Here is a 26806-nt window from a genome sequence, read left to right on the forward strand (position 1 = left end):
CCTAGGAAGGCTTGTTAATCCTTATTTCCCTGCCCTGGCCACAGGCTGAGTATGAAGACAGGAAATACTCCTGCTGGGAACACGTGTGAAGTGTCTCCAGCCTCCGGCGTCTCCCTCTCCCTCTTAATGCCTGCAGAGGTCATTTTTGCTTCCCTGCTGCTGCTGCCGCCACTCCCACAGCCGCTGGCCACCGTGTCACATACCCCGGTGACCGCCACATGGCTTGCGGCATGCTTGCCGACACCTCCACCCTGGTCTATCCTCATCACAGGCTAACCTTCTCACTGTTTTCTTGCCTCCACTCTGGCCCCTTGCAGTTTTTTTTTTTCTACCAATGTCATCCTTTCACAATGTACATCAGATGTTCCTGGTTTAAAACCTCCTGAGCTGCATTAAGAATAAAAACCCAGCCTTGTTACTCGGCCCTGCGTGACCCAGCACTTACCCACCTCTCCGATCTCACTTCCTGTTCCTCCTCCTTGCTCGGTGGCAAACCAGCCCCACCAGCCTTGCTGTCCCTCAGGGATGCTCCTCCTTCACCAACTCGGTACCTGGAGTCCCACACCCCATCTCCTGGTTCTCCGTCACGTCTTACTCCCAAGGTCACCTCATCGAGGCTTTCCCTGACCACTCCTCCCTCTCCCTCCACTCGAGGTCACTCAGAATCTCAGCATCCTTTACAGCAGGGGTCCCCGACCCCCGGGCCTCGGATCAGGACCAAGTACCGGTCCGTAGCCTGCTAGGAACCGGGCCACACAGCAGGAGGTAAGCGGCGGGCGAGCGAGCGAAGCTTCATCTGCTACCCCCCATTCCTCCCCATCGCTGGCAGGACCGCCTCAACCAGCATCCCCAACCCCCGGGTAAAACTGTCTTCCACGAAACCGGTCCCTGGCGGCAGAAAGGTTGGGGGCCGCTGCTTTACAGCCCTCATCACTGTCTGAAATTGTCTTAGGGACTCAGTTTGTTTCCAGAGACATTCGTGTCCCCTCTGTATCTCCAGTGCCTGGCACACAGCGAGCGCTAGGTATCCGCTGACTTAACAGCTGCACGTGTGGCTCAACCATTCTCCCCACGAGGTAGAGATTAGCCATATTAGCTGTACAGTATATGAGGAAACTGGGGAATAAGCCCTCAGCCACGTTGAGAATATTCATTGAAAAAAATTATGGCCAGCTCCTGTGGCCTTGGAATTATTTGAAAATAGTGTAACACAATGCCAACACATATTATAATAATATGTGTCATATATTGAAATGCATCTCATTTCTTAAAGGATCAGTGGAGAGCATACGGGCTTTGGAGCCAGGGAAAAGTCCTCCTTGCTACCTGTGACATCTTGGACAAGCTCCCCCCCTTCTGAGCCCGTTTCTCTATCGAATGGTGACAATACCTAATTTAGCGTTGTTTTAGATTCAATGCCTGACGTGTAGTAACCAAACAATGATGTCAGTTCTCTCAACCAGTCACCACTACCCAGAAAGGGAAGTTTTCTTTCATTCCTGGGCATCTGCCGTGTGCAGAGTGATAACTGTGGTGAACAAAACTGACACAGTCCAAGTTGCTCCAGAATGTTCACTCCATGAGAACATGCTTGTCCATCTTGCTCATCATTGCACCTGGTACCCAGTACAGTGCCCACACTCAAAATATTGACTTGCTAGTTAGAGCTTACAGGAAGAAAGTGTTTTATTATACCCACCTCCCTCCCAACACACACACAAATTCTTTGGGGGAAGAAACTGGGCAAGGATAAGTGTGAGCTAATTCGCGGTACTTTGCATCTTAATACAGTTTTCCTGCACCTTCTCTTAAACCAGGTTTTATCAAACTTCAGTCATTTCCAAGCTACTTCACTATCTTTGCTCAATCTACTTACTGTCTTTGATATAAACCGGCTTTTTTACCTATAGAAATTAAAAGGAAATTTATACCAATCACTTCTTAATTAGAAGACAGCCATAAAAACACAGAGCAACAAAAATAAAAAGTCTTGTACAGGGGCTTCCCTGGTGGCGTAGTGGTTAAGAGTCCACCTGCTGATGCAGGGGACACGGGTTTGAGCCCGGTCTGGGAAGATCCCACATGCCACGGAGTGGCTGGGCCCATGAGCCGTGGCCACTGAGCCTGCGCATCCGGAGCCTGTGCTCCGCAACGGGAGAGGCCGCAACAGTGAGAGGCCCGCGTACCGCCAAAAAAAAAAAAAAAAAAGTCTTGTACAGAAATACATAAATTTCAGTTGCCTGAAAGCTATGAGCCTGCTTTTTTTAAAAAGGAGAAATTGGAGTTAAGCGGCATTTTTCATCATTTTTTTTTACCATGACCCTCAAAAAGAACTGTATTTTACATCAAAACCTAGTACATACCATTGTCTATATACACATTTCAAACAAGTTTCATAAAACAATACTTACAATACTACATGTAATGTGCTCTGATATTTTCTAATCTCTGATTCCATTTCTTTCTTAAAATGCTGGTTGTAACCCACTGTACTGGTTTCAAAGAGGAGTCTGTCATGAACACAACAACAAAAAAGGCTGGGTTAGAGGGCTGATAAAGACATACTGTCACCAACTGAGACTGTCCTTGCCTCACCAGGACTGAAAACAGAATAAGGTTCTCAGTATGTGGTTCACTGTTTTGTAACGCCATGCCCTTGATCTGAGGTGTACACGGCACAATTGCAGAGAAAGCCTGAGATTTATTCTGAATGCCCAGTTCTGCCAGACATGTCTTATGTACAGAGTAAGCTCTTGAGAACAGTCAACCGCAGATGACAATGCCTAAGAAGCATGATCACAGACGGCACCTAAAAATATCCCACCACCTTTATTTAGGTCGAATCTCATATTCAGAGCATTCCTTCAAAGTTACTGTGAACAGCTTAACCGTCTGTGGTCGTCACAGAATTCTTCTACCCCACCATGGACCTCTTTCTCCCTCTCAGGCGCACCTCATCTAATTTTTTAAGCACTGGCCTGGCCTTTTTGGAGGCAGCGGAGTAGCTCTTCAGAAAGGCTTCAAACACAGTCTCGGTGTTGGGATGGGTACTAAGGAAGGCTTTCTCTAGCACGTACAGGTCAACTCCCTTATCTTCCGGAAGTGCTGAAATGAAACTCAGCCCAAAGTCTATGAGCACGATGTTCAGCTGTTCCAGGGGAGGTTTCAGGAGCATGTTGGACGTGGTGAGATCACCATGAATGACGTCTTCATCGTGCATTCGAGCCAAAACCTGTCCGATTGCCTTGGCTAAGCCAAAGAGACTTTGGGGAGATTTTTCAGTCTCCATAGTGGATTCGATATAATCTCGAACAGTCACTGAGCCTTCAATTTCTTCCATGAATAAGCAGTTGGAAGCATGGTCCACAAAAAAGACAACCGGGGCACATATTCCTGCAACCAAGACATAAGGGGTCATTGAATTAGATACTTCTTTTTTTTTTTAAATAGTAAGCTTAATTTTCAAAGACTGAGCCAGTTTTTTACAGTGTGTATCTGCGTATTTCGGGAAAAAGATTTAGGAATGCTGCAGAATGGTAGAGCTTAACTTCTCTGGAAGTTTCCCCTGCAGGACTGTGCTAAGACCACCCCATAGCTAAGGTGAGCAGAGCCAAAGCTCCCTCCTCCCTTCCACCCTTTATGATTGGACTTCATTTGTCATACTTATTCGCTAAAATACAATACAAAATAAAGAGCCAGAAGGGTAAGCACAGCCCAGTCAGAGCCGTTTCTACCTGACAAGGACACCAGCAGGAGGCCAAGCCATGTGCCGGCTTAGAGATTCATCTTTATAGAGAGGAAGGACAAGTTTAAATCCCTGCTCCCTTCCTTATTAGCCGTATAACTTTAAAGTCACATTAATTTCTCTAAGCTGCCATTTCTGCTTCTATAACATGAGATCAATACTTCCAATAATTCAATGACTTCTCTGAATTTGAAGATTCAATGAATCTTCATTGAATGTCAATCACCCTCAAGACACTTCTAGATACTGGAGACAAATCTGTTGGGATACAGCAGAAAACAAAGCAGGCACGATCCCTGCTTAACAGAACTTAGATCTTGGAGAGGGCGAAAATAGAAAATATGAACACGTGAATAATGTCGTTAAATATGATCAAGGGCAGAGGTGCATCTGCTTGTCCGCTACTGAATCTCCTCCAGATCTCCCTGCACCTAACAGTGTCTTGGAGTACAGCAGACACCTAAAAAATACCAATGACAGAAACAAAGGTAGGAAGTGTAAAAGTGAAAAGCCAGTGTTTCTGGGTCAGAGGGATATGGGCTGAGAGCCTGGCTGGCTCGCTTGGGCAAGTTACTCCTCTGAGCCTACGTTTCTCATCTGAGGACAAGGTTTACGGTCATGGTGCAATGATGTTTTAATGAAAAAATAAACAGTTGAATGAAATCTAATGTTTACTGAGCGCCACAAGTCAGTCCTATGTTCAAACATAATACATGGCATACACATCTCGTCTAATGGCCACAACATCCCTATGAGATGGATATAGCTACAATGACTTCCCTTTACATGTGAGGAAACTGAGGCTGAGGTTATATAACTTTGCTGAAAGGCTATATATGAAGCAGCGGAGTATTTGAACCCAGAGAGCCTGGCTCCTGGGCAAGTACCTGTAATTACGTCTGCTTCTTAAAAGGAAAAAAAGATAACGATCGAAAATTGAGACGGTACAAATGGGGAAACCGAGGTTCAGGGCAGTTAAATGACATGCGCAACGCTGAGCAAGAGTGGCAGAGCCAGAACTGAACCAGGCGCCAATGGCTCCGGGACAAATGCTAGTCGCTGCAAGGCCAAGCGGCTTCTGAAGAGTTAATGAACGAAAAGAAGGATAAAAGGATCACATTTCTTAACGGAAAGCCATGCAGAAGGTACAAACAGAGAAACTGAGGCAAATCGCGGCCCGCAGCGCAGGGGAGCCCCTTACCCGCGTCCCCCACGCCCCCAAGCCGGGCCGCCTCACCTGCGCGGCGACAGCGGAGCAGCGCCCGGGCCTCCTGCACCGTCCGTCGCCGGCCGAGCCGCGCCTCCAGCGCCGGGTGTCGGTAGCCCTTGGGAAAGCGGTACTTCACCACGGCCGCGCGGCCCTGGAAGCGGCCGCGGAACACGCGCGCCTCGGCGCCCTGCTTCACCAGCTCTAGGCCGCTTAAGAAGCGTCTGCTTCGCTCCCGGGCCGCTACCAGTGCTTCGGCCGCGGGCGCCAGCCCCTCGTTCAGCTCACTGTCAACACGACCTACCTCCGCCATGTTTGCGCCTCGGCATAGCCGCTTGGAGACGCTCGGCCCTCTCCGGAAACTGTCGGAGCTTCTTCGGCTAGCTCCGGAAATCCTCGGAGCTCTTCGGCCACTCGAACGCCGACACTTCCGCCTTGTGGAACTGGTTCCTCCTCCCAACCTTTCGGCTCTTTTCGAAGCCTAGTGGCCCCGCCTCCCTGCTCTTCGGCTATCTCCGTAAACTCTCGGTAAACCGCTCTTTCCACTCCTCGGCTCTTTCCGGAAGCCCTTGGTGACTCTCGAGGTCGGCTTTGTTGGCCCCTGCATCCCAGCTCTTCGGCTATTTTCGGAAAGCTTCGGTGCTTCTCGAGGAAAAACTTTTTCGGAATCTGCTCTCCTCAGGAGTCTTTATGGATCCCGGAAAGCTGCACCCCCAGGAGTTCTCTTCTTGGAACTCCTCGTCCCTGGGCTCCTGAATTGCCCCCCAATAGCAGCTTACACTAGTGTTTATTGAGTGCATTCAGGAGGAATAAAGTTAAATGATGAAAGCCCATCTTACAGAAAAATAATAATAGTAATTGAGAGTCAGAGAGGGTGGTGGGGATAATCAGGCTGCGGAGTTTTTCAAAGGAGACAGAACCCAAGCCGAGCTGGGAGTGATTAGCAAATAAACTTTTACTGTTTATTTTATTTGCAAACCTACAGGCTATAACAAATTCTTACAATACACAGTTTTGTCCACAAGAAAAATTGAAGAACCCCTATCCCTGTCATCAATCCGCGCCCCTCCCGTCAACTATTGTATAACGTTTCTTCCCAGATTTTTTTTTTTACTGTATATGTGTTCACTCTCACACATAGTGGAGGCAGCCTCAAGTGCCTGTCACACTGTGTGATGCAGCAACAAACATTATTTCTCTGAGTTTCAGATCCATCATCTTTAGAAAGAAGATAATTAGTTTTACTTTAGCAATAGCTTATTAAAATTAAATAAGATATTGCTCATGAGGGTACCTGGTGGATTGCATACACTTCACGTGTGCATTTTCCTTCCCCCATCACTGAGACCCTGTTTGAAATATTGAAGAAAGGCCCTTGGGTCTGAGGGTTGCTACGACTGACACCAACCCTCAGCTCCACAGTCCCTGCGTTCATTCATGCACAGGGTAGGTCACCTTTTCCATCATCAGACCCTTTGTGTTGACATAATGTGGTTTCCAGCACCTTTCATCAGCCCGCATATTTAAAGCTCACCCAGAAACAATTCTATTTATAGTGCCCAGTTTCCCAGGTTTGTAGTTTCATTATCATAATTGTTAGTGTCCATATGATCATCTCCACGGTTACCAAATCTGTCTGAACCCCTCTGTATGGCTGTTAGCATAACTGATGCCATCTTGAGTCCGTACAGTTCCTGCTGTCCTTCCACTGACCCTACCTATGCCTGTTCCGCATAGTAAATCTTTTCTCTGTCATCAAGGGCTTTGTAGTTAATAGATGTTGTTTAATGATCTTTAAGTCCAGGTGGCCTCTATGCTCCGTTAGCCTCCAAACAATGATGAAGACCTTTGCTGACGTACTCCTAGTACCTACAGAACTAGTTACCCATTCATAAATCTTGACTTAGGAATACACTTCCTGTTTCCAAGCATGTGCCCCCATACCCTAGGTTAGCTATAAAGTTGTCCCAATGGCCCCTTGAAGGCTCAGAGTGCAGCTGCAGATGCACTGGGTGGATTGCTGTCCACCAGTTCCTACCCTGTAAGTTACCCTATAATAAACTGATCTATTGATTATATGCAGCTGCCTACCTCGTTTTTTATTCTCCAGAAACCTTCTCAGTTTGGTGGGTACTTTTCGTTCCTTCCGACCTCCAACACCCTCCTTGGAAAATCCACTGTGCAAACATATTTACAAGTCCCAGGCTTGCTATGGTCAGACTGGTTCTGGCTTCTGTGGTAGGAAGCCTATTTAAAACCTTTCAGTGGTTCCTTGTTGTGCTTCAGATAAAGATCCATGAGGTCGTGCATGAGGCCCTATGTCCCTCTTTCAGACTCATCTCCCACCAAACTCCCCTCTGCAAGTCCCAGGGCACACGTTTGCTTTCTCTCAGTCTCATTCTTGCTAGGCTCCCTCCTGCCATGGGGTCTTTGCACCTGCTATTTCCCATGTCAGAAGTGCTCTTCCCTCTCTTTGTTGCCTAGACCAATCTAGGCATCCTTCCATTCTCAGCTCAAATGCCACTTCCTCAGGGAAGCCCTCCCTGACTTCTCATAGGAGGGAAAAAAACAACCTTGAAAATTCCTGGTGCCCCTGTGAATCTCTCCTCTTTTGCATTGCCTTTTTGTTTGTTTGTATGACTATTTGATTAGTGGCAGGATTTAGTTCCTCACAGACTGTTAATATGAGGGCCTTAGTTCCTTCCTGGCTATTGCCTGGAGGCCACCCTCAATTCTTGCCACGTGGGACTCTCCACTGGGCAGCTCACAGCACACAGGTGGCTTCATCAGACTGAGTGAGTAAGAAGAGATCAGGAGAGGGTGAGCAAGATGGAAATCGCTTTTATAACCTGATCTCTAGAATAACAATCATCATTTTTTCTGTATTCTATTTGTTAGAAGTGGGTCACTAGGTCCTGCCTACCCTCAAGGGAAGCCATTTTTGAAGATGCCTACCAAAATGCCCAATTAGAATTTTTCCTTTCTCATTTGGGACAACCAGTGAAGAGGGATTCTCTATTCTCTAGGAGAGATAGAACCTGACAGCAGGCATGCAAACATCTTCCTGACTTAATGCAAGCCATAGAAATCAAAGATCAACGACTTCATGCCCTTTTTCATCATATGATTTCTATAGGTTATCTCAGGAATGGAACAGCCCAGGCCTTTCTGTACCAGGTCTCCTGGTGACAATTCCAGATACTCATATGAAGGAGGAATTGTCACATGGCAATGGCCAAGGGGCCTCCTTGGGCTCTTCTCCATGCCAGAAAGGCAGTAGAGTGTGATGGATAAGAGCCCAGTTTTCCCCATAAGTTTGACTTCCGGATCAGATGTATGCTAGTGTGTGTCCTTAAGCACTATTGATTTTTTTTTAAGATTATTTTTGATGTGGACCATTTTTCAAGTCTTTATTGAATTTGTTACTGTATTGCTTCTGTTTTATGTTTTGGGTTTTTGGCCACAAGGCACGTGGGATCTTAGCTCCCCGACCAGGGATCAAACCCTCACCGTCTGCACTGGAAGGCAAAGTCTTAACCACCGGACCTCCAGGGAAGTCCCAGCCCTATTGCTTTTATTTATTTGTTTATTATGCAAGCAAGTTACTTCACTTCCCTTTGCCTCACTCATAAAATGGGGCTACATTTTAATAATCCCTACTCATTAGGCAGTTGTAAATACACATAAGATGCTTAAATCAATTATCCCTCAATAGTTTAAACTGTTGTTTCTGGTTATCGTTGCTGCATAACAATTCACTCCAAAACTTCAAATTCAAAACGACCATTTTATTATAATCATGGAATCTGTGGGTCAGAAATCCAGACTGGGAACAACAGGGATGGCTTGTCTCTGCTCCACCACGTCTGGGGCCTAGCTGGACAGACTTGAGGGTTGGGAGCCAGAATCATTGAAGGCTGGCTCTGGAGCACATGCTGGGAAGACTCAAAGGCTAGGACCATCACAGGAGGATCCACACGTGGCCTCTCTGTGTGCCTTGGGCTTCTTCACAGCATGGCAGGCTCAGAGTAGTCAGACTTCTCAGAGGCTCAGAGCTCCAGGTCTGTGTCCAGTGTCACAGTGACCCAGCCTCAGAAATCACACGATGCCACTCTGTGCAACCTACCGGCCAAAGCAGTTACAAGCACACCCGGATTTCAAGGGAAGGAACAAAGAATTTTGGAGCCATATTTTCCAACTGCCCCAGCTATTACTATTTTCAGAACTGTACACGGGTCCCTTGGCTCGGAAGGTCATGTCGATGCTGTCTTCTTTGCCGAGATGCTTGTCTGTGTCAGTGGCACCCGATTCCTGCTGGGTGAGGGTGTGGCTACTGACGCATGTGAACAAAAGTGTTTACATGTGAACACACATGTTTACGTGTGAACACGCAGTGAGAAGCCGGAGAAGCCTCTGACCATCTGAGTGCTGAGCCTGCATTTGTGCTTTTGCCTGATGGTGAGAATTAGTGGGCGTGTCCCCAGCCTGGTTCCTTTCCAGAACTCCAGGCTCTTATGTGGAACTGCTCATCTATTTCCACTTGGATGCCTAATGAGCATCTTAAACATCACACAGCCCAAACAGAACTTCACATCTCCTTTCCCACCCCAGACTGCTCCTCTCTCAGTCTGTCAGCCCTTATCAAGTCTATCTGCTATCTGCCAACTTTTCTCCAGCCCCACTGCTATCACCTTAGTCCAAATCAACTTCACCTCTCACCTTGCAATAGCCTCCCAAGTGGTCCCCTGTTTCCACCCTTACTCCCTATAACCTGCTAGAACTCCCCAATTATTTCTGTGTCAGTTAGAATAAAATCCCATCCTAACCCTGGCCTCCCAAGGACTTAAATGGTCTGTGCTTTGCCAACCCCTGCCTCGGGCCCCATCTCCCTCCACCCTCCCTGTCAACCCCTGTGCTCCAGACACTATGGCTTCATTTCTGTTTTTATGCTCCCCAAGCTCCTTCCTGCAGGGCCTTTGCCTTTGGTCTCCCTTCTGTCTGGAGCCTGAGGTCTCAGCTCAGATATCCCCTCCCCAGAGCAGCCTTCCCAGAGATCCCCTCCCAAGCCCACCCCCAGCGAAAGCAGCCACTGTGCTTGCCTAACCCAGCATCCTAGCTTAATTCTCTGCTTGGCCTTTGTCACTACTAGCTGGTATTTCTCTGGTTCCTTTGGTTATTTATCTTTCTTCTTCCTCCACCAGAAAGTAAATTCCAGAGGAACAAACTTAATTATCTGTCTGGTTCTCCCAGCCCATCCTCCAGGCCTAGGACCCTGCCTGAGCGCAGGTGGGACGTGTCCAAACCTAAGTGTCCAGTGAATGGAAGATGAATGTGGGAGAGTGAGTGGCTGAAGTGGGTATGTGTGAGTCAGTGTAGATGCATGAGTGTGTGTGTGTACACATGCTGGCTGAAGAGGCCAGACTAGTGGCCTAGTCTGAGGCCGGACTAGAGGACCACAGTGATTGGGAAGTCTCCTTCCCGCGGGGAGGACAGGGAAAGACAACTTGTGGGGTCCTCCCCACAGTGGTGATGACGGTGGGTGGGGTGCCAGCCAGGCCGGGCCAGACTGGGGACGTCCAGGGCGCACCTCTGTCCCGCCTCCAGGCAGAGGGGCCCAGGGCTGGCCGACGTGGCAGCTGTGCTGCCGGCGGGCAGGCGGGGAGGGAGGGACGGAGGCTGGAGGCGGGCCGGAAAGTTTGGCGGCGGAGGCGGGGACTCGGCCGGGGGATGCGCGCCAGGGTCCCCAGAGCCCCCAGCTCGCCTCGGAGTCCTGCTCAGCATGGGTAAGTCGCGATCGGCGCTGCGGGCAGGGAAGGCCGGCGACCCCATCCCTGCGCGCGCACTCTTTGCCCTGAGCTGCAGCTCCCCGACCAGATACAGCCCACTCGGGTGGCAGCCGGGACAGCAGGCCTTGGCTGGCGGCTGGGAAGGGACGTGGGCCCACTTCCTTCCATGCTCCTTTCTGCCCAGAAAAAAAGTGACCTGAGAGGGCTCCTTACTTGATACTGGGCGCTTACTCGGGGCCAGACCCTTTCCTGACCGCTTTAAGCCTTACAGCGTCCAACAGGCCAGTGAAATTGTTCCTATTCTGCAGATGAAGAAGTGGAGGCTCCGAAGGGAGCAAATTTATTCATCCACTCGCGGAGCGCTTCCCACCAGGCACCGTTCTAGGCCCGGGGATGCTGGCCTACACAAAACAGACAAAACCTCTACTCTCCAGATACTCAGTAGAGGGGAGATGGGGTGGGGGGAGGCGGGGAGGGAATTTCTTTGTTGCTCCAGGGGACTAAGGTTTCTGTTTTTCTCTCTGGATTCGGAAGCATCAAAGGGTCAATATTCATCCACCTACTACGTGGCAGACATTGGTTTAGGGCTCGGGGACTCAGTGGCCCTGTGTATAGATTTTGGGGTCAGAAAGACCAGGGTACCAGCCCTCCTTCCCCCACTTCCCAGGTGCATCGTGACCTGGGACAGTGTAGTTAAGCTCTCTGACCTTCAGTTTCCTCATCTACAAAACGGTCCCCATAAAACACCCTATCACAGGGAAGCCATGTGAATGACATGAGAATATGAACTTAATTACTTCATATACCACTTGCCCACGGTAAATGGTCAGTTAACATGAGCTTTTATTTTTTTATCACACCCAACATTGGGATTCTGGAGTCAGACTGCCCGAGTTCAGAGCCTGCTCTGTCACTCTGTGCTCTGTCACAACCATAGGCAAACATCTTTACCTCTCTGTGACTCAGTTGCCTCATCTGTAAAATGGGAATGGTACCAGTGCCTGTGTTACAGGGTTGCTGTAGGAATGAAGGCAGCTGACACAGGTATGGCTTCTGGAAAAGGATGTGAGGTTGGCTATAGTGGCTGCTCTGTAAGTATCACCTGTTGCTGGGACATTTGGAAGCCAGCCTTCTGGGTGAGCATATTTGCACGGTTCAGTTTCAAACCTGGTGTTTCCCTGGAGTTTCAGGGGTACACATGGCAGGTCTCTGGTGGGGGAGGGACCCAATACATTGTGACTCTGGTTGAAATGCTGCTCTAGTGTCACCAACTGAGGGTGCCCTGGGACTTGCAGCTGGTGATATGGGCACCCAAAACCTGGGTTCTTTCCGCTTCGCCTGCCCCTTGATTCTCTCCCTGGGCAGCTCTGCCTGCCACAGTGAGAGGCTTAGAGAACTGAGGGGTTTCCTCCAGTGTGGGACAGCTTCATATACTATATTTAGACAGACAACCCATAGAAAGGAAGAGTGGTTCCGAAATCCAGGCTAGGCCACTCTAATTTGGAGGCCAGGATTTACTTCCCTTCCAGGCTCTGGACCCTACGGCCCCCCACCCCAGGATGCTCAAAAGCCAAGATCCTTTCTCTCTGGATTCCCTGTGTCCTGAGTTCATTCATTCATTCAGTCATCTGTTTACTCAACCAGTACTTACTGAGTGCCTACTGTATGCCAGGAACTGTCCCCAGCATCAGGAGACAACTGAGAACAAACAAACAATTCCTGCTCCTTTGGGGCTGACATTCTGCTTGGGGAGCCCAATAATATGTAAAACATATAGTTATTTCAGATGATGAAAAGTACCACGGAGAAAAACAAGTAGGGAAGGGAATACGAAGTGCTGGGTGCCACGGGAGTTTGCATTTCTAAGTAGAGGGCCGGGGAAGTTCTCATAAGAAGGCAACGTTTGAGCAGAGACCAGAGGGAAGGGGGATTGGGGCCTCTGAGATGGAGGAAAGGGCTTTCCCGGCAGAGGTGACACCTGATAAAAAGCCTTGAGATGAGACAGGCTTGAAGTGAGGTGGAACCGGAAGGAGGCTGGTGTGGCTGGAGCCCAGTGAAGGGAGGCAGGTCCTACAGGGCCTTGAAGGCCACTCTCAGGACATTGGCTTTTTTTCAGGGTGAAGTGGGAGCCTTGGAGGGCTCTGAGCAGAATGATGTGGTCTGACTTGGGCTATCGTAGGATTCCTCCAGCTGCTCTAGAGCAGTAGATTAAGTTCAAATGTATCTGACACAGTCCTGGAATGGGACGTGGAGATACCGCCCTGGACCCTGACTCAGTCATTTGTTCACTCAGTAGAAGCTTTATTGAGCCCATCTTGGGTGTCAGGGTGGGGCTGGAGCCCTGGAGGCACAGAGACAGTAAGTCTCCGTCCCCATCCTGCTCAGTTCAATAAGGTAAACATCACTTATTCAATTACTTGGTGTGAGCAAATGCAGGAGAGAGCAGAGTTGGTTGGAAGTGAAAAATATGACTTGGAAAGTTGAGGAAGACGTACAGGAATTAGAGATTCCCTCAAAGTAGCTTAACCAAAAAAAAAAAAAAAAAAAGGTGGGGTGTTATTTATTGGTCACTGAAAAGTCCACAGCTTCAGGCATGGTTGGATCTAGGGGCTCAGGCAGGGTTGTCAGGAATCCCTCCCAAGGGGAGATGGCCCCCACCTGCTCTAGGCAGGTAAACTACCAGCTCAGTACCCCAAGTAAGCAAACACCCTGGACTGGACTGGCTCTCACTGGCTCAGGTTCAGCTACGTGACGTTCACCACTGTCCAAGGCCGGGGAACCTGCTGGCTGATCAGATCTGGGTCATGGACACACCTCTGGAGCTGGATGGTGGGGGTGGAGTAGGGAGGTCATCTCTACCCCCGATCCGGAGGCAGAGTTGAAGACGGGACAGGGAAGGGCAGCTCCCCACAGAGCCGGCGAGACTCATGCCAAATAACAGACGTGTATTATCAGAGGCCCCCCGGGATGAGGATGAGTGGGCATTTGGGAAACACGGGTGGAGCAGGAGAGGGAGAGGAGGCACATGCGGAGGCAGAGCGGCATGAAAATCTACGGTGTGTGCAGGGAACCAGTGTTTGCAGGGTGTGTTGGAGAGGTGGGGACAGGGGTGGGGAGGAGAGGTGACCAAGGAGTTGGGCTGGGGCCACCAGCTCGTGAAGGGCCTGGGAGGTCATGCTAAGGAGTTAGGACTTAATGGAGCACGTGGTGGGAGCTTTGGAAAGCTTAAGGAAGAGAATCCTCTTCCCCCATCTTTCTAGCGGCCCTGACTCATCTGAGGCTGTCCTTCACAGCTCCATGGGTCAGTAGCACTTCACCATGCTTTGTGACTTGGGATTTTCCTGAGAACTTTATTTCCTCTCCACATCTGCCCCCTACGCCCCTGCTCTCTCTCACACCCCACCTATCTCTGATCGGCCCTTCTTGCTTGAAGTCAATCCAGCAAAGCTCTTAAGTGCATGGGTTTGGGAATCAGATGGGTCAGCGTCTGAGTTCTGATCCTGTTGCTTCCCAGCTGTGAGAACACCCTGAGCCTTCGTTTTCCCATCTGTCAAATGGGGATAATTGTAGCAGTACCACCTAGAGTTGTTACGAAGATAAATTGAGAGAAGGCACCTAAAGTCTTTGCGGGGAGGAAATACTCCATCAATGACACTTGTTATTATTACAGTTTGATCTCACTTTTATTTTTGCTGTTCTGCTCTTACCACTGTGACCTGAACCTGTCCTGCTGCATTTTCCAGCAGAACCCGTGGACAGTCAGCTTTGCCTGTGAGCCCTTTGGCTGGGTTCCCATTCACCTCAAGAAGAGCCCAGGAAATGGCAGGAAAATTCTGTGTTTTCACTCGATTGCCTCACATGGCCTGGAAGAACCTTCCCTTCTGGCAGTAAACTCCAGAAACCGAGGGAGGTGGGGCAGAGGGAGGTGAAGAAGGGGCAGGACCTGGGCAGCATAATCTCCCCAGAGTATTTACTGATGGTCATGAAGAGGAAGGGCAAGGCCAGCCAGGGAATGGTAGGAGGCTATTCCCTGGGGGGCAGAGGTGATGGGGAGAAAGGTGAGCAGAAAGTGGGGAGTGATTCCTCTACCCATGAAACTCCTCCCCCCAGCACAAAAATTGCCTAACATAGATGGAGCGAGGCGGAAGTAAGAGAACAGGGTGAAATCTTATTATGCCAAGGTATAATAATGGAGTGGTTAGGGGCAGGGATTGTGGAGCCAGACCACCTGGCTTTGAATCTAGACACAGCTACTCACTACTCTTGACCTTAGGCAAGTCTCTGATGATCAGTTTACTCATTCATAAATAATACAAAAGCCCACCTCATAAAGTTGTGGTGAGAATTAAATGAGCTATTACACTAAAAGTGCTCAAAGCAGTGCCTGGTCCAGATCAAACACTGCATAAATCTGGCTATAATGTTATGAATGTTCTTGTCAGGTCCAGGTGGGGATGGGTGAGACAGATACATCTGGATTACTCCTGACGCTTCCAGAAATATTTGTTTATGTATGTGAATTAAAAATTAAGAGCAACCCGTTTAACTGCTCTGCCAATATGGTAGCTGCTGGCCACATGTGGCTATTTTCACACTTAATTAAAATTAAATATAAATTAAAAACACAGTTCCTTAATCACATTGGCCACATTTTATTTTACTTTTTTTAAACGTGGCTTCCATCATTCTTAATATATTTCTTCATTTACTTAATCCAAGAATACACAGAAAGTAGTTTTATTTTTTTAATATTTATTTATTTGGTTGCACGGGTCTTAGTTGTAGCACACGGGCTCCTTAGTTGCGGCAGGTGGGCTCCTTAGTTGCGGCTCCAGGGCTCTTTAGTTGCAGCTCACCGCCTCCTTAGTTGTAGCATGTGGGCTCCTTAGTTGCAGCTCAGGGGCTCCTCAGTTGTGGCAGGCGAACTCTTAGTTGCAGCATGTATGGGGGATCTAGTTCCCTGACCAGGGATCGAACCCGGGCCCCTTGCAATGGGAGCGTGGAGTCTTAAACACTGGACTGCCAGGGAATTCCCTTCTCTGCCTTTTTTTTTTTTTAAACGACACCCATCATCACCTGAAATTATATTATATATTAATTCATTTATCATTTGCCTTTTTCTACTAGAATGTCAGATCTTTGAAAACACCATTGTATTGCCAGCCCCAAGAACACTGCCTGGTGTGTTGTAGATGCCAGATAAATTTTGGAATGATTGGACAGATGCATGAATGGATGGGTGTGTGTCTGGGTAAATAAGGGATGGAATACAAAGATGGGTGGATAGATGGATCAAAAAATGGATGGATGTTTGGGTGAATTAAGGGGAAGATAAATGGGCCAATGAATGGATGAAAATGTGGTGGATGGAGTAGATAGATGGATGGAGGAGTGAATGATGAAGGGCTGGGTGGATAGATTGATTAGTAAATAGATGGGTGAATGAATGGAGTGGATGGATGAAGAAAGAAGTGGATGGGTAGATGGATGGATGGATGAATGGGTGAAGTAGATGGACAGAAGGAAGGATGGAGGGAGAAATGGATGAAGGAAGAAGTGGATGAATGGATGGATGGATGCATGCGTGGGTATGTGGATAAATGGATAAATAGATGGATGGATGGAATGAAGGAAGGAGTGAACGCATGGGTGGATGCTTGCATGCGTGGGTACGTGGATAAATGGGTGAATGGATGGATTAGACAGTTGGAAGGATGGACGGACAAAGCAAGAAGTGGTTGAAAGGATGATGGATGGATGGATGAATACATGAATAGATGGATGGATGTAGTAGAAGGATACATGAATGGATGAGCGAATAGATGGAGAGATGGAGGGGTGGACAGAGGGAGAGGAGGTTGGGTGGACGCTCTGGCAGGAAACATTCTGGACTCTGTCCCTGTTACTTTTGTTTTCCAGGCCGACCCTCACTCTTCCTGGCACTGTGTGCCTCTGTGTCTTTGCTGGGCGGCCTGACCTTTGGCTATGAACTGGCAGTCATATCGGGTGCCCTACTGCCACTTCAGCTTGACTTTGGGCTAAGCTGCTCGGAACAGGAGCTCCTGGTGGGCAGTCTGCTCCTGGGGGCTCTCCTTGCCTCCCTGGTAGGGGGCTTCCTCATCGACCGCTATGGCAGGAAGCAAGCCATCCTCGGGAGCAACTTGGTGCTGTTGGCGGGCAGCCTGAGCCTGAGCCTGGCCAGCTCCCTGGCCTGGCTGGTCCTGGGCCGCTCAGTGGCTGGCTTTGCCATCTCCCTCTCCTCCATGGCCTGCTGTATCTACGTGTCAGAGCTGGTTGGGCCACGGCAGCGGGGAGTGCTGGTGTCCCTCTACGAGGCAGGCATCACCGTGGGCATCCTGCTCTCCTATGCACTCAACTACGTGCTGGTCGGTGCCCTCTGGGGCTGGAGGCATATGTTCGGCTGGGCCACTGCGCCTGCTCTCCTGCAGTCCCTCAGCCTCCTCCTCCTCCCCCCTGGTACAGTTGATGCTGCAGCCCACAGGGACCTCATCCCCCTCCAGGGAGGCGAGGCCACGAAGCTGGGCCTGGGGAGGCCAAGATACTCCTTCCTGGACCTCTTCAGGACCAGGGATAACATGAGAGGCCGGACCATGGTGGGGCTGGGGCTGGTGCTTTGCCAGCAGCTAACAGGGCAGCCCAACGTGCTGTGCTACGCCTCCACCATCTTCCATTCAGTCGGCTTCCGTGGGGCCTCCTCGGCTGTGCTGGCCTCCGTGGGGCTTGGCGCCGTGAAGGTGGCAGCCACCCTGACCGCCATGGGGCTGGTGGACCGAGTGGGCCGCAGGGCCCTGTTAATCGCTGGCTGTGCGCTCATGGCCCTGTCGGTCAGCGGCATAGGCCTTGTCAGCTTTGCTGTGCCCATGGACTCAGGCCCAAGTTGCCTGGCCGTGCCCAATGCCACTCGGCTGTCAGGCTTCCCTGGAGACTCTGGCCTGCCCAGTGGCTTGGCTCCGCCTCTGCGGCCAATGACCGACCAGAGCCCAGGGCGGCCAGTCTTGTCAACCTCTGAGAAACCCAAGCCTCATCCGGGAGCTGGGGACCCCACTGCCCTTCCTCTGCCAGCCTTAAGCATCATGCCCGCTGCACGCCCTTCTCCTGCCCCTGAGCATGCCCTGCTGCACTGGACCGCACTGGTCTGCATGATGCTGTTTGTGAGCGCCTTCTCCTTTAGCTTTGGACCAGGTAAGTGGAAGTTCTCTTGCAGGTAACTCTGGAGCCTTCTACCTCTCCTAGCGGGAAGGCTGGGGACCGAATCCGTCAGGGTCTCAGAGGGACTAGAGGTGGCTTGACCATGAGAACAATGAACTCAGATTTCAGGGCTCCTTGCTTCTCTGAAGGTACTTCTTCCGAGGGCAGAGGCCTAAGTTATGTTTGTAATATTTTCTTTCTTATAAAGGCCCCAAATAAAGGCCCCTAAGCTTCAGGCCTCATAAAACCAGAATGTGCCCCTGGATAGCTCACTCGGAAGGGTTTTAGCTGGAAAGGAATTTAATGAATAGGGTGACCAACCATCCCGGTTTGCCCAGGACACTGAAAGTCTGATGTCCCGGGAAACCCCTCAGTTTTCTGGGCAGACCCAGCTGCAGCCTAAGAGTCCTCCCTGCTCTCCTGTCCTAGTGACCTGGCTTGTCCTCAGCGAGGTTTACCCCGTGGAGATCCGAGGGCGAGCCTTTGCCTTCTGCAACAGCTTCAACTGGGCCGCCAACCTCTTCATCAGCCTCTCCTTCCTCGACCTCATTGGTGAGTCCTCTGACCTAATCCCTTGGCCCGGTTCCTTTAAGATCCAGAAACAACTGCCTCCAGACAGAGCCTGGGCCTCCATATCGTCCAGGTATAAGTCACAGAAAACCCCAGAGCACCAGGGAAGGGTCTCTGAGATGCTTCTGACCCAAGGCCAGGGGTCATCGAGGCCAGAGTGGGCAGGGCTCCTTCCCTTGGAGGCCTGGGCCCCAAGGCACAGTTCTTAGGGTTTAGTTGTTTTCCCATTTCCTGCACCCAAGTGTTTCCTCTTCAAAGGAGGAGCCCTGGGGGACTGTGAGAGATACTGGCAGAAGAACCCACCCACCATGCCTGTCTCCCATACACAGTCTCTGGGAATCCAAGCTTCTCCCTGGTGCCTCAGTCTTCAAGCATCCCCTTTATGTGGGATGAATGAGTGAGAAAGAGAGAGGAAGGAGGGAAGGAAGGAAGGGAGGGAAAGAGGGAGGGAGGGAGGGAGAGAGGGGAGGAGGGAGGGAGGGAGGGAGAGAGGGGAGGAGGGACGGAGGGAGGGCTTATTAGAACTGTATCATATCCCTATCATCCCCATCTCACAGACTGGGAAATACGTCCTTCCCAAGTCTGGCCAGGCAGTTAGTTAGAAGACTAGAACCCAGTCTTCCTCCTCCCAGCCCAGCACTCTCCCTGCTGGAATAAGGATTAAGTGGAGGTCAAGCTGGTGAAGGGTGGCTGCTCGGAGGCGGTGTGGCCCTGGCTGTTGGAGGTGAGAATGGTGTCTGAAACGTCATTAGTGCTTCTGCCTCCACAGCCTTCTGGGTGGAGCCGAGGCTTCTGCCTTCTCTCGCAAACCAGTCACACGCCAAATTGGCCGAATGCTTGATTCATTGAAAAACCGATTCATGGAGTTTCTGAGGATGGTTTTTCGGAGCTGAGCTTTGCCAAGGCTGCCCCCGCAGCTGTCGTGCTGCTGAGGTGGATGTCATTTTCCCTCCATGCACATTTTCAGGGGCAAGGGTGCACCTCTGGTTAGTGTATGGCCAAGATGTTGGTGGATTTGGGCCCCGGCCCTTTGCCTGCCTCTGGGACAACCAGTCCTACTCCTGCTTTAAGATACTTTTATCTCACAGCGTGTTAGGCATACTGCAAATCTACCATCTAGAGGATCTGCTTTGGGTGAACTGATTTTCAGTGTTCGAGGAGTTGGCCCAGGCTGTGCCCTGTCCACACTCCCACCCCGTTTTTCCCAGGTGCCATTGGCTTGTCCTGGACCTTCCTGCTCTACGGGCTGACTGCTGTCTTCGGCCTGGGCTTCATCTATTTATTTGTCCCTGAAACAAAAGGCCAGTCGTTGACAGAGATAGACCAGCAATTCCAGAAGAGATGGTAAGGGGGCCAGGGCTAGCCTAGGGGGAAGAGTGGCATCAAACCCTGAGCACTTTGCTTCAGGATTTTAGCCATTACACTTTCCCTTTGCAAAAGAGTGTTTTTCTTCTCTTCCTGGTGTTCTTACTGCCTGGATACAGTGAGTTTTGTCCTGTCTTCAAACATGAACTCTTTTCCCTGAGTTGTTTTGTGTCTTCCTACAGCAGAGTTTTATTTGACTTTGAGCTCAGCTCATAGGAATTTAAAAATCATGCCGTTATGGACTCATAGGAGGTTAGAATAGTTAGATCCTAAAACCACAGAATCTTAGAGTCATGGAAGCTCAGAGAAACAAAATATTATAATCATGGCCTTTTGAATCACACACAAAGAACTCTGAGCATAATCTACTCACTCAGTGGGTGTTAATATGCCACACAGTGTTCGGGGCGTAGGAAATGTGTCTGAAAATAAGATGGAGAAGGTCCTTGTCCTCACGGAACTTCCATTCTAGTAGGGGAGGGGAACAGAAAATAAATAAGCCAGTGAATGCAGAAACAAAAGCATTTCAGTTAGTGATGAGTAGCTGGAAGAAAAGGAAACTGAGCAAAATATATTGAGAGGGTCTGGCTGGTGGAGAGGGAGACAGAGGGGCACAGGGTTGTGGCTAAATCAGAGTGGGTGTCAGAGAGGGATGCCCTGAGTAGGTACCATTTAAGTGAATGAGAAGGAGGCAGCCACGTAAAGATGAGGCAGGGCGAGGCTTCCAGGTAGAGGGAGCAGCAGGTGCAAAGACCCTGAGGTTGGGAGTGTATCTGGCATATGCAAGGAACAACAAGGAAGCCAGGGTAGCTGGATCAGAGAGAGCAAGGAGGGAGGGGAGGAGGAGAGAAGATCAGATTGGCCAAGTGGGTAGGAGCTAGATCACATAAGGTCTGTAGGTCCTAGACAGGGGTTCAAAACCTTAGCATCAGGGACCTCGGGCTGTTGAAATAAAGAGTACTGGGGGGGGGGGGTGTCAGAAGGGACCTGAAACCACCATAGTCCTAAGCATCCTTGGCAAGTGCCCCAGGTTGCCTGTTGTCGTAAAGGGAGTCACCAGCGTCTGACTGCCCGTTCTATTCCTGGGAGGCCCTAACAAATTAAAACGGTAAATCATTCTAATGGTGAGTTGGAACTTGCCTCCCTGCAGCTTCCTGCCAAGCCCCAACCTGGCCCCCAAAGGGATGCAGAACGAGTCCATGTAAAACTTCAAACCTGGTCCACCCCCGCCCAGAGTGTTCTCTGCCAGTCGCACACTCCCAGTTTGTTGCATGACACCTGCGGGGCCCTCAGCAGTCCAGCCATATTAGTTAGGAGACAGATTTGGCTGCTTGGAATAGGCTGAATATAGGGGGTCCGGGGCTGGCGTTGAAGCTGTGCTTCAAGGGGTCATCCAGGGTCCCAGGCTCCTTCTCTCTTGTTGCTCTGCCTTCTCTTCAGTATAAACTTTTCCGCATGGCCCATGGGGGCCACCACCTCCCTGAAAGAGGGAAGGGGAAGAGAAGGACACACAACCTAAAAGATCCACACGTCACTTCCACCTACAGCCCTTTGGATGGAACTTGGCCACATCCACCTGCAGGGGCGGCTGAAAAACATGGTCTTTAATCTGGGTGCCATGTGCTCACCTAAACATCGAGGGTGCTGTTACTAGACATAAAGGAGGGACAGATACTAGGAGCCACCTGGAATCTCTGCTATACCAGCTTTCTTGGGAGAAGATTCCAGACCCCTCCTCTGGAATAAGAAGCTAAGGAGGCAGAAAGGCAGGCAGAAGCCAGCTTTAGCGTGAGGCAGGAGGGAATTGCAGCTCAGGGGAACACTGAGCTGGACCTGGGGACTCAGGAGCCTGGGCCAGACCTTGGGGAAAGCAGGCTGGATCTTCTCCAGCCTCAGGAAAAGACAGGAAGTTAGGGGCTTTGGCTGGGTCCGGAGCCAACTTTGGCTGGGTGAGCCATCACTCCAGCCCTTACCGTTCAGGGGGCCCCTGATATCACAGGCCACAGAGAGAGAAAGAAACTCACCTGTGGGGAGCATGGGGACACAGGAAGCTCCAGAGATCTTGCAAGCAAGCACTAATGGGACCCTCCTTCCAGCACCAACTGTTCTCAGTGCTGTGTTGCTCCCTACAAGAATCACATCCCCAGGAGAAAGTCTGATTGGCTAAGCCTGGTTTATGTGCCCACCCCCCTAACCCCCAAATTGGCCAGGATAGGGCAAGCCGCCTCTATTGACAGTCCTACGAAGATCACATGCAACAGAGGAGACCTAGATCCCCAAGGAGACGAGAGGATGGAGGCTGGATGGAGCGACCGTCTGCTGCTGTGGGGTTTACTTCTATTCGTGTCCTCATGCCGCAGATGTGCTTGTTGGAAATGGGGACCTGCAGCTTAACGGTCTATTTCCTCTGCTCCTTTAGAGAGACATCAGTAACCGAGGGGCTCAGACGCCCTTGCCATCAGTGGCCACTGAGTGCCATAAGCATGTTCCTTTCCCTTTCACATCAGGGTACTTGGGTTCAGAAGAGACCTTTCCGTTCCCAGGGTGATATGATCACCAAAAGAGCGTTCTCAGGAATCCATTCATTCACTTTCAGCAAATATTTTCCAAGTGCCAGCTAGGAGCCAGGCACTGTACTAGGCTCACGGGACAGACCTGTGACCAAGAGACACCGTGTCTCTGGAATGAGGAGGAAGTTACATTTTAATGCAAAGGGGAGAGATGGATTACAGAACACCCAAATGCAGGAATAAGATAAATGAGAGTGGGGTTTATATCATGAGGAAAATAAGGCAGGTTAACTGTCAGAGGGCGAACAGTGGATTTGGCGGCAGTGTGGAGCTTTCCATCTCTTCAGCTAGGGTCCAAGTGTACCATGGGTACATTAATGACGCAAGTTGATCGTGAGCTCTTCATGACATTGAAGGACATTTTTGTGTACCTGTTATGTTCACTGGTCTATTCCCAGGGCCTAGAACAGTGCTTGGCCCATGACAGGCCAGCAGTGACTCTAGCTCTAGTGAATGAATGAAAGGATGCTCAACGAAGACCTCTGCGAAGAGGTGGCAATTGAGCTGAGACCTGAATAATGAGAAAAAGTCATCTTTTCCAAGAGCTGGAAGAGAGTGTCCTAGGCAGAGGGAACAGCCAGAGCAAAGGCCCCGAGGTGGGAACAAGCTGGGGGTTTTGAAGAGCAAGAAGGAGACCCATGTGGCCGGGGTGGAATGGGAAGATGGGACTGGAGGGCGGTGACACGGGAGAGGCCAGCTGCAGAGAGGGGCTTGGACATGAGGCTGTGAGTGACGTCACTTCTCAGCAGGAGTGACAGGAGTTGGTCTTCGTGCTTAGAAAGGTCAGTCCTGTGATTAGGAGAACCGGCTGTAGGAGGCGTGGGTGGACACAGGAAGATGGTGGGGGGGGGAGCGGCTGGGTGGTCCAGAAGATTGAAATGCGCATTAAGGCAGGAAGCAGGGAGGGTCAGGTAGGAGTGGGGTGGGGATGGGATGGGGATCCCAGGTATGGTCCACTCCCATCACCCCCCGGGGAAGGCCACCAGGCCCCGTCACCCTCTGACGCCACTTACTCTCTGCTCTCCAGGTTCGCCCTGAGCTTTGGCCACAGGCAGAGCTCGGCTGGCATCCAGTACAGCCGAATTGAGGTCTCTGCGGCCTGCTGAGGAGTCCATCTGGAAAATGCTGGAACCATGGCTTTAGCAGACAGCCTTCAGCTTCCTGCTTGCCTGGGTGCCAGAGCATAAGTCCTAGTTGGTCCTTCAAGAGGCACCCCTGCTCCGGAAGAGGTCTGTTTTGCTGGGGCAAAAGGGATGAAAATCTGAGAACTCAGAAGTCTTCAGGTGGAGTCTCAGGCTCTGAGGGTTCCTGAGGCTCTGCCTTCCTGCCTCAGTTTCCCCACTGACTCTGCGCATCTCTGCAGTAATGAACTTATGATGAGAACATCTTATGGAGACTTCGTTGCTCTATGGGCTTTCACAAAGGATCTCGAGGGTACCACCTTGGCAGGAAGTCTCTCCTGGAATCACCCCTAAATCCAGCTGAGGATACCATATTCTCTGCTCTCTTTTTCCATCTGGTTGGGACTTTCTGGGGAGGGGGAAGCCTGCTTTTTGGCTCTCAGATCTCGTTTTGTTCAACCCCTCTGATTCTCTTACCTGGAATATTTGTCATTCACCAGCAACTCAGATGGTTGGTAGGAGCTCTAGTCCTGAGTTCAAGGCCTGAGGCTGCTGGTGTTCTTGCTGTCGGACTGGGGATCTCAGCTTTCCCTGTATGTGCAATGGGAGCTCTGACCCAGGGGGTTCTTAAGATCTCTTCTGATGCCAATGAGCTGGAATTCTAAGTGCCGGCAATACCACAGATATTCAGCATGGGTCCTGCTCTCAAGTTGCTAGTCATCTCTTTCAGGGACATAGGTTTTAATTAGGGGAACGGTGAACAGAATTCCAGAGTTGTGTGCACTAAAATCCAAGGACCGTCCTAGTGCAGGTCACGAGCTCCAGGAGCTGTTTCCAGGATGGCGCTGGCGGACTCTGCAGAAAGGAGGTGGGTCGGAAGCTAACAAACCTGGTTGTCGGTGTGGCCTCCACCTCTCGGCAGCTAGTGACCCTGGATAAGTAACAACTCCCTGAAGCCTCAGTTTCCACATCTACAGAATGGGTATGACTATGCCCCCAGGGGTGTATTTAACCTCTGTCTCCCATCAGGAGGGTCTTCATTTGGTCCCATTCAGCTGGTCAGGATGGACGGGATTTCTGCTCACCCTCAATACCCAGGTCCCCACCTTTGGGATGTTGTAAAGGGCCACCCCCTCCACCCCCGCCAAGGGGTGAGTCAGACGGAGACTGAGCAAGTAGCTCCTCTCCCACAGGACTCTGGCCTCCCCTGAGTCCTTGTCTCTCATTTCTAGCTACTTCCCTTAGATCCAGTGGTGTGTTGGAGCCGGCTTGTGCTGGCTTGTGAGAGCTGATTGTTAAATTTTCAGGAGTTTTGCAAGCTCGTTGTTAAACACAGCTGCTAAAAAATTAAATTATTTAAATTTATACTTAAATAAATTATATTAAAACCGAGGTAATACATACTAAAAACTCATCACTTCCTTATTTTACTCCATTTTGCTCTCATCTGTGCTCTTAAGGTAATTTACACCTATTGCCTCGCATGAGGAACGTGGGGTAAGGGCACTGCCCATCCCTTGCCGGGTCTGCCTTCAGTGACCCACGGGGAGTGCATTTGCACCGCAGGGACTGGGGAACACCACAGATCAGGGCTTGATTTGTCGTTTTGTTGATTGTCCAGTCTTAAGAATGTGATGGATACAATGTTAATAATGTAAATTAAACTTAACAGTGTGTTCTGCCTGTAGTTGATACGTTGTGAACGGCACAAAAAATGGAGGGGATTATTATCCAGTGCAGCCAACAGGTGACTCATGTCACTGGTGAAGGAGTTTGGACACAAGTCTTTGTTGTTTTACTTTTGTCTTATTCATTAACAGGAACAAACATTTCAACTAGCATTCATGTCAGAACTGCATTCATGCGTCAGTGACGTCAGCAACTTCTTTGCTGAGTCATATTGTTGTCAAGCATTTCTTCGTGGTCTAATTTTGTTAAATCGTGGCTAAATTGCAGTGACAGTTGGCTTTGGAATCAAGAGGTTGGCAGAAAAATCAACAAAAACATTTCTGTGAGAATTAATTGGCTAGATGGCATTTACAATAAAGAGTATTTACAATAAAGTATTATTATTTGTAAATTTTCAATTTTTTTTTTTTTTTTTTGCAGTACGCGGGCCTCTCACTGTTGTGGCCTCTCCTGTCGTGGAGCACAGGCTCTGGACGCGCAGGCTCAGTGGCCATGGCTCACGGGCCCAGCCGCTCCGCGGCATGTGGGATCTTCCCTGACTGGGGCACAAACCCGCGTCCCCTGCATCGGCAGGCGGACTCCCAGGCACTGTGCCACCAGGGAAGCCCAAATTGTCAATTTTGTGCAACAAACACATCCTTTATTCCAGTAAAATTTACACACACACACACACACACACACACACACACACACACACACACATTTTTTCCCTGGAGAGCAGTTATTAAACATTTACCAGCCCATCACTGCTTACAGCTGTCCTTTTGGCCCCTTCAGATCTAATTCTCTACCCAGGGATCCCCAAACCTTCTCAGTTCTCCTTTCCTATCAGCCTAGGAGAATGCTCTTCTGGTCTTAGGGTGGTTTCTCCTCTTTTTTGTTCAGGGTCATAAACTCATAGATCAGGTGGGGGATGTAGGTGAGTGAAGTCCACTGTGGTAAGACAATAGGAAGTAGTGAGGTCTGTGGAAACAGGTGAACACAGGCCTCTCTATCAGGGATGACTGACACTCAAGTGCAGCTGGTGCCTGCCATGAAGGAATGTGAGCCCATTGTGGCCTGACCATCTGAATTAAAAAAAAAAAATCCAGTAATTCAGACTTTGGTGTAAAATTTCCTGATTTTTTAATAGTGGCAACTGATTCTTAATTGAAAAAATCATTTTTTAAGCTCAACTCAACACACCTGTGGCTAAATCACAGCCTTTAGCTTGTCCCTCCGTCCTTGATGTCCTGTGAGATATTCTTTTCTTCTGGGTTTTTGAGGATCCCAGCTTAAATCAGAGCAAAGCAAGTAGCCAAGTAGCCGAGTAGCCAAGCAGCTTGAATTGAATAGGTGGGAGGGGTGTTACTGAACATGAAGGGAAAGAGACATGAAGGGGAAAATGGTTGGAATCGCAAACATATTACCCTGGGACAACTAGGTGTGTGACTTGAGTAACTGCTCATCTGTATAATGGGGACGATACTACTCACTATACAGAGATGATACCTGTCAATCACTAGTTCAGGGCTGGGCTCATCGCAGGTGCTCAAAAATGGCTG

The 26806-nt window shown here is 49.9% G+C and overlaps 3 protein-coding genes across 9 annotated transcripts in view; 1 reads left to right on the top strand and 2 right to left on the bottom strand.

Annotated features, from left to right (window-relative positions):
* SLC13A3 (solute carrier family 13 member 3) overlaps positions 1-2547 on the bottom strand; it is a 92891-nt gene extending 90344 nt beyond the window's left edge. For both annotated transcript variants that reach the window (XM_067708319.1, XM_067708318.1), the window contains exon 1: positions 2412-2547. The gene's annotated coding sequence lies outside the window, so the exon portion shown is untranslated. The remainder of the gene's footprint in view (positions 1-2411) is intronic.
* TP53RK (TP53 regulating kinase) lies at positions 1669-5314 on the bottom strand. The gene is made up of 2 exons (XM_067708321.1): positions 4983-5314; positions 1669-3393 (listed from the first exon to the last, which is right to left on the bottom strand). The coding sequence occupies exons 1-2, from the start codon at positions 5263-5265 to the stop codon at positions 2915-2917; spliced, it is 762 nt and encodes a 253-aa protein (XP_067564422.1). The 5' UTR covers positions 5266-5314; the 3' UTR covers positions 1669-2914.
* A 5273-nt stretch (positions 5315-10587) lies between these two features.
* SLC2A10 (solute carrier family 2 member 10) lies at positions 10588-25639 on the top strand. 6 transcript variants are annotated; one of them, XM_067708322.1, is made up of 7 exons: positions 10663-10735; positions 11751-11782; positions 15866-15919; positions 16658-17941; positions 18377-18499; positions 19726-19861; positions 23480-25639. In XM_067708322.1, exons 1-7 carry the CDS (start codon positions 10680-10682, stop codon positions 23556-23558), a joined length of 1764 nt encoding a protein of 587 aa, XP_067564423.1. In that variant the 5' UTR covers positions 10663-10679; the 3' UTR covers positions 23559-25639. The 6 variants fall into 6 exon arrangements, with proteins under 6 accessions (XP_067564428.1, XP_067564427.1, XP_067564426.1 ...); XM_067708326.1 differs by lacking the exon at positions 11751-11782 and having other exon boundaries at positions 10627-10735; XM_067708323.1 differs by lacking the exon at positions 15866-15919 and having other exon boundaries at positions 10647-10735.
* Positions 25640-26806: the final 1167 nt, after the last annotated feature.

This window comes from Pseudorca crassidens, chromosome 15, assembly GCF_039906515.1.
Source record: "Pseudorca crassidens isolate mPseCra1 chromosome 15, mPseCra1.hap1, whole genome shotgun sequence".
Taxonomy (NCBI): domain Eukaryota; kingdom Metazoa; phylum Chordata; class Mammalia; order Artiodactyla; family Delphinidae; genus Pseudorca; species Pseudorca crassidens.

Bases quoted from the DNA above. Each gene is read 5' to 3' on its own strand.
- TP53RK (XM_067708321.1), bottom strand. From the start codon at position 5,265: ATGGCGGAGGTAGGTCGTGTTGACAGTGAGCTGAACGAGGGGCTGGCG. The intron at 3,394-4,982 runs GTGAGGCGGCCC...TCTTGGTTGCAG, and splicing joins GCTCCGCTGTCGCCGCGCAG to GAATATGTGCCCCGGTTGTC.
- SLC2A10 (XM_067708324.1), top strand. From the start codon at position 15,730: ATGGGAGCGTGGAGTCTTAAACACTGGACTGCCAGGGAATTCCCTTCT. The intron at 17,942-18,376 runs GTAAGTGGAAGT...CTCCTGTCCTAG, and splicing joins CTCCTTTAGCTTTGGACCAG to TGACCTGGCTTGTCCTCAGC. The intron at 18,500-19,725 runs GTGAGTCCTCTG...CGTTTTTCCCAG, and splicing joins CTCCTTCCTCGACCTCATTG to GTGCCATTGGCTTGTCCTGG.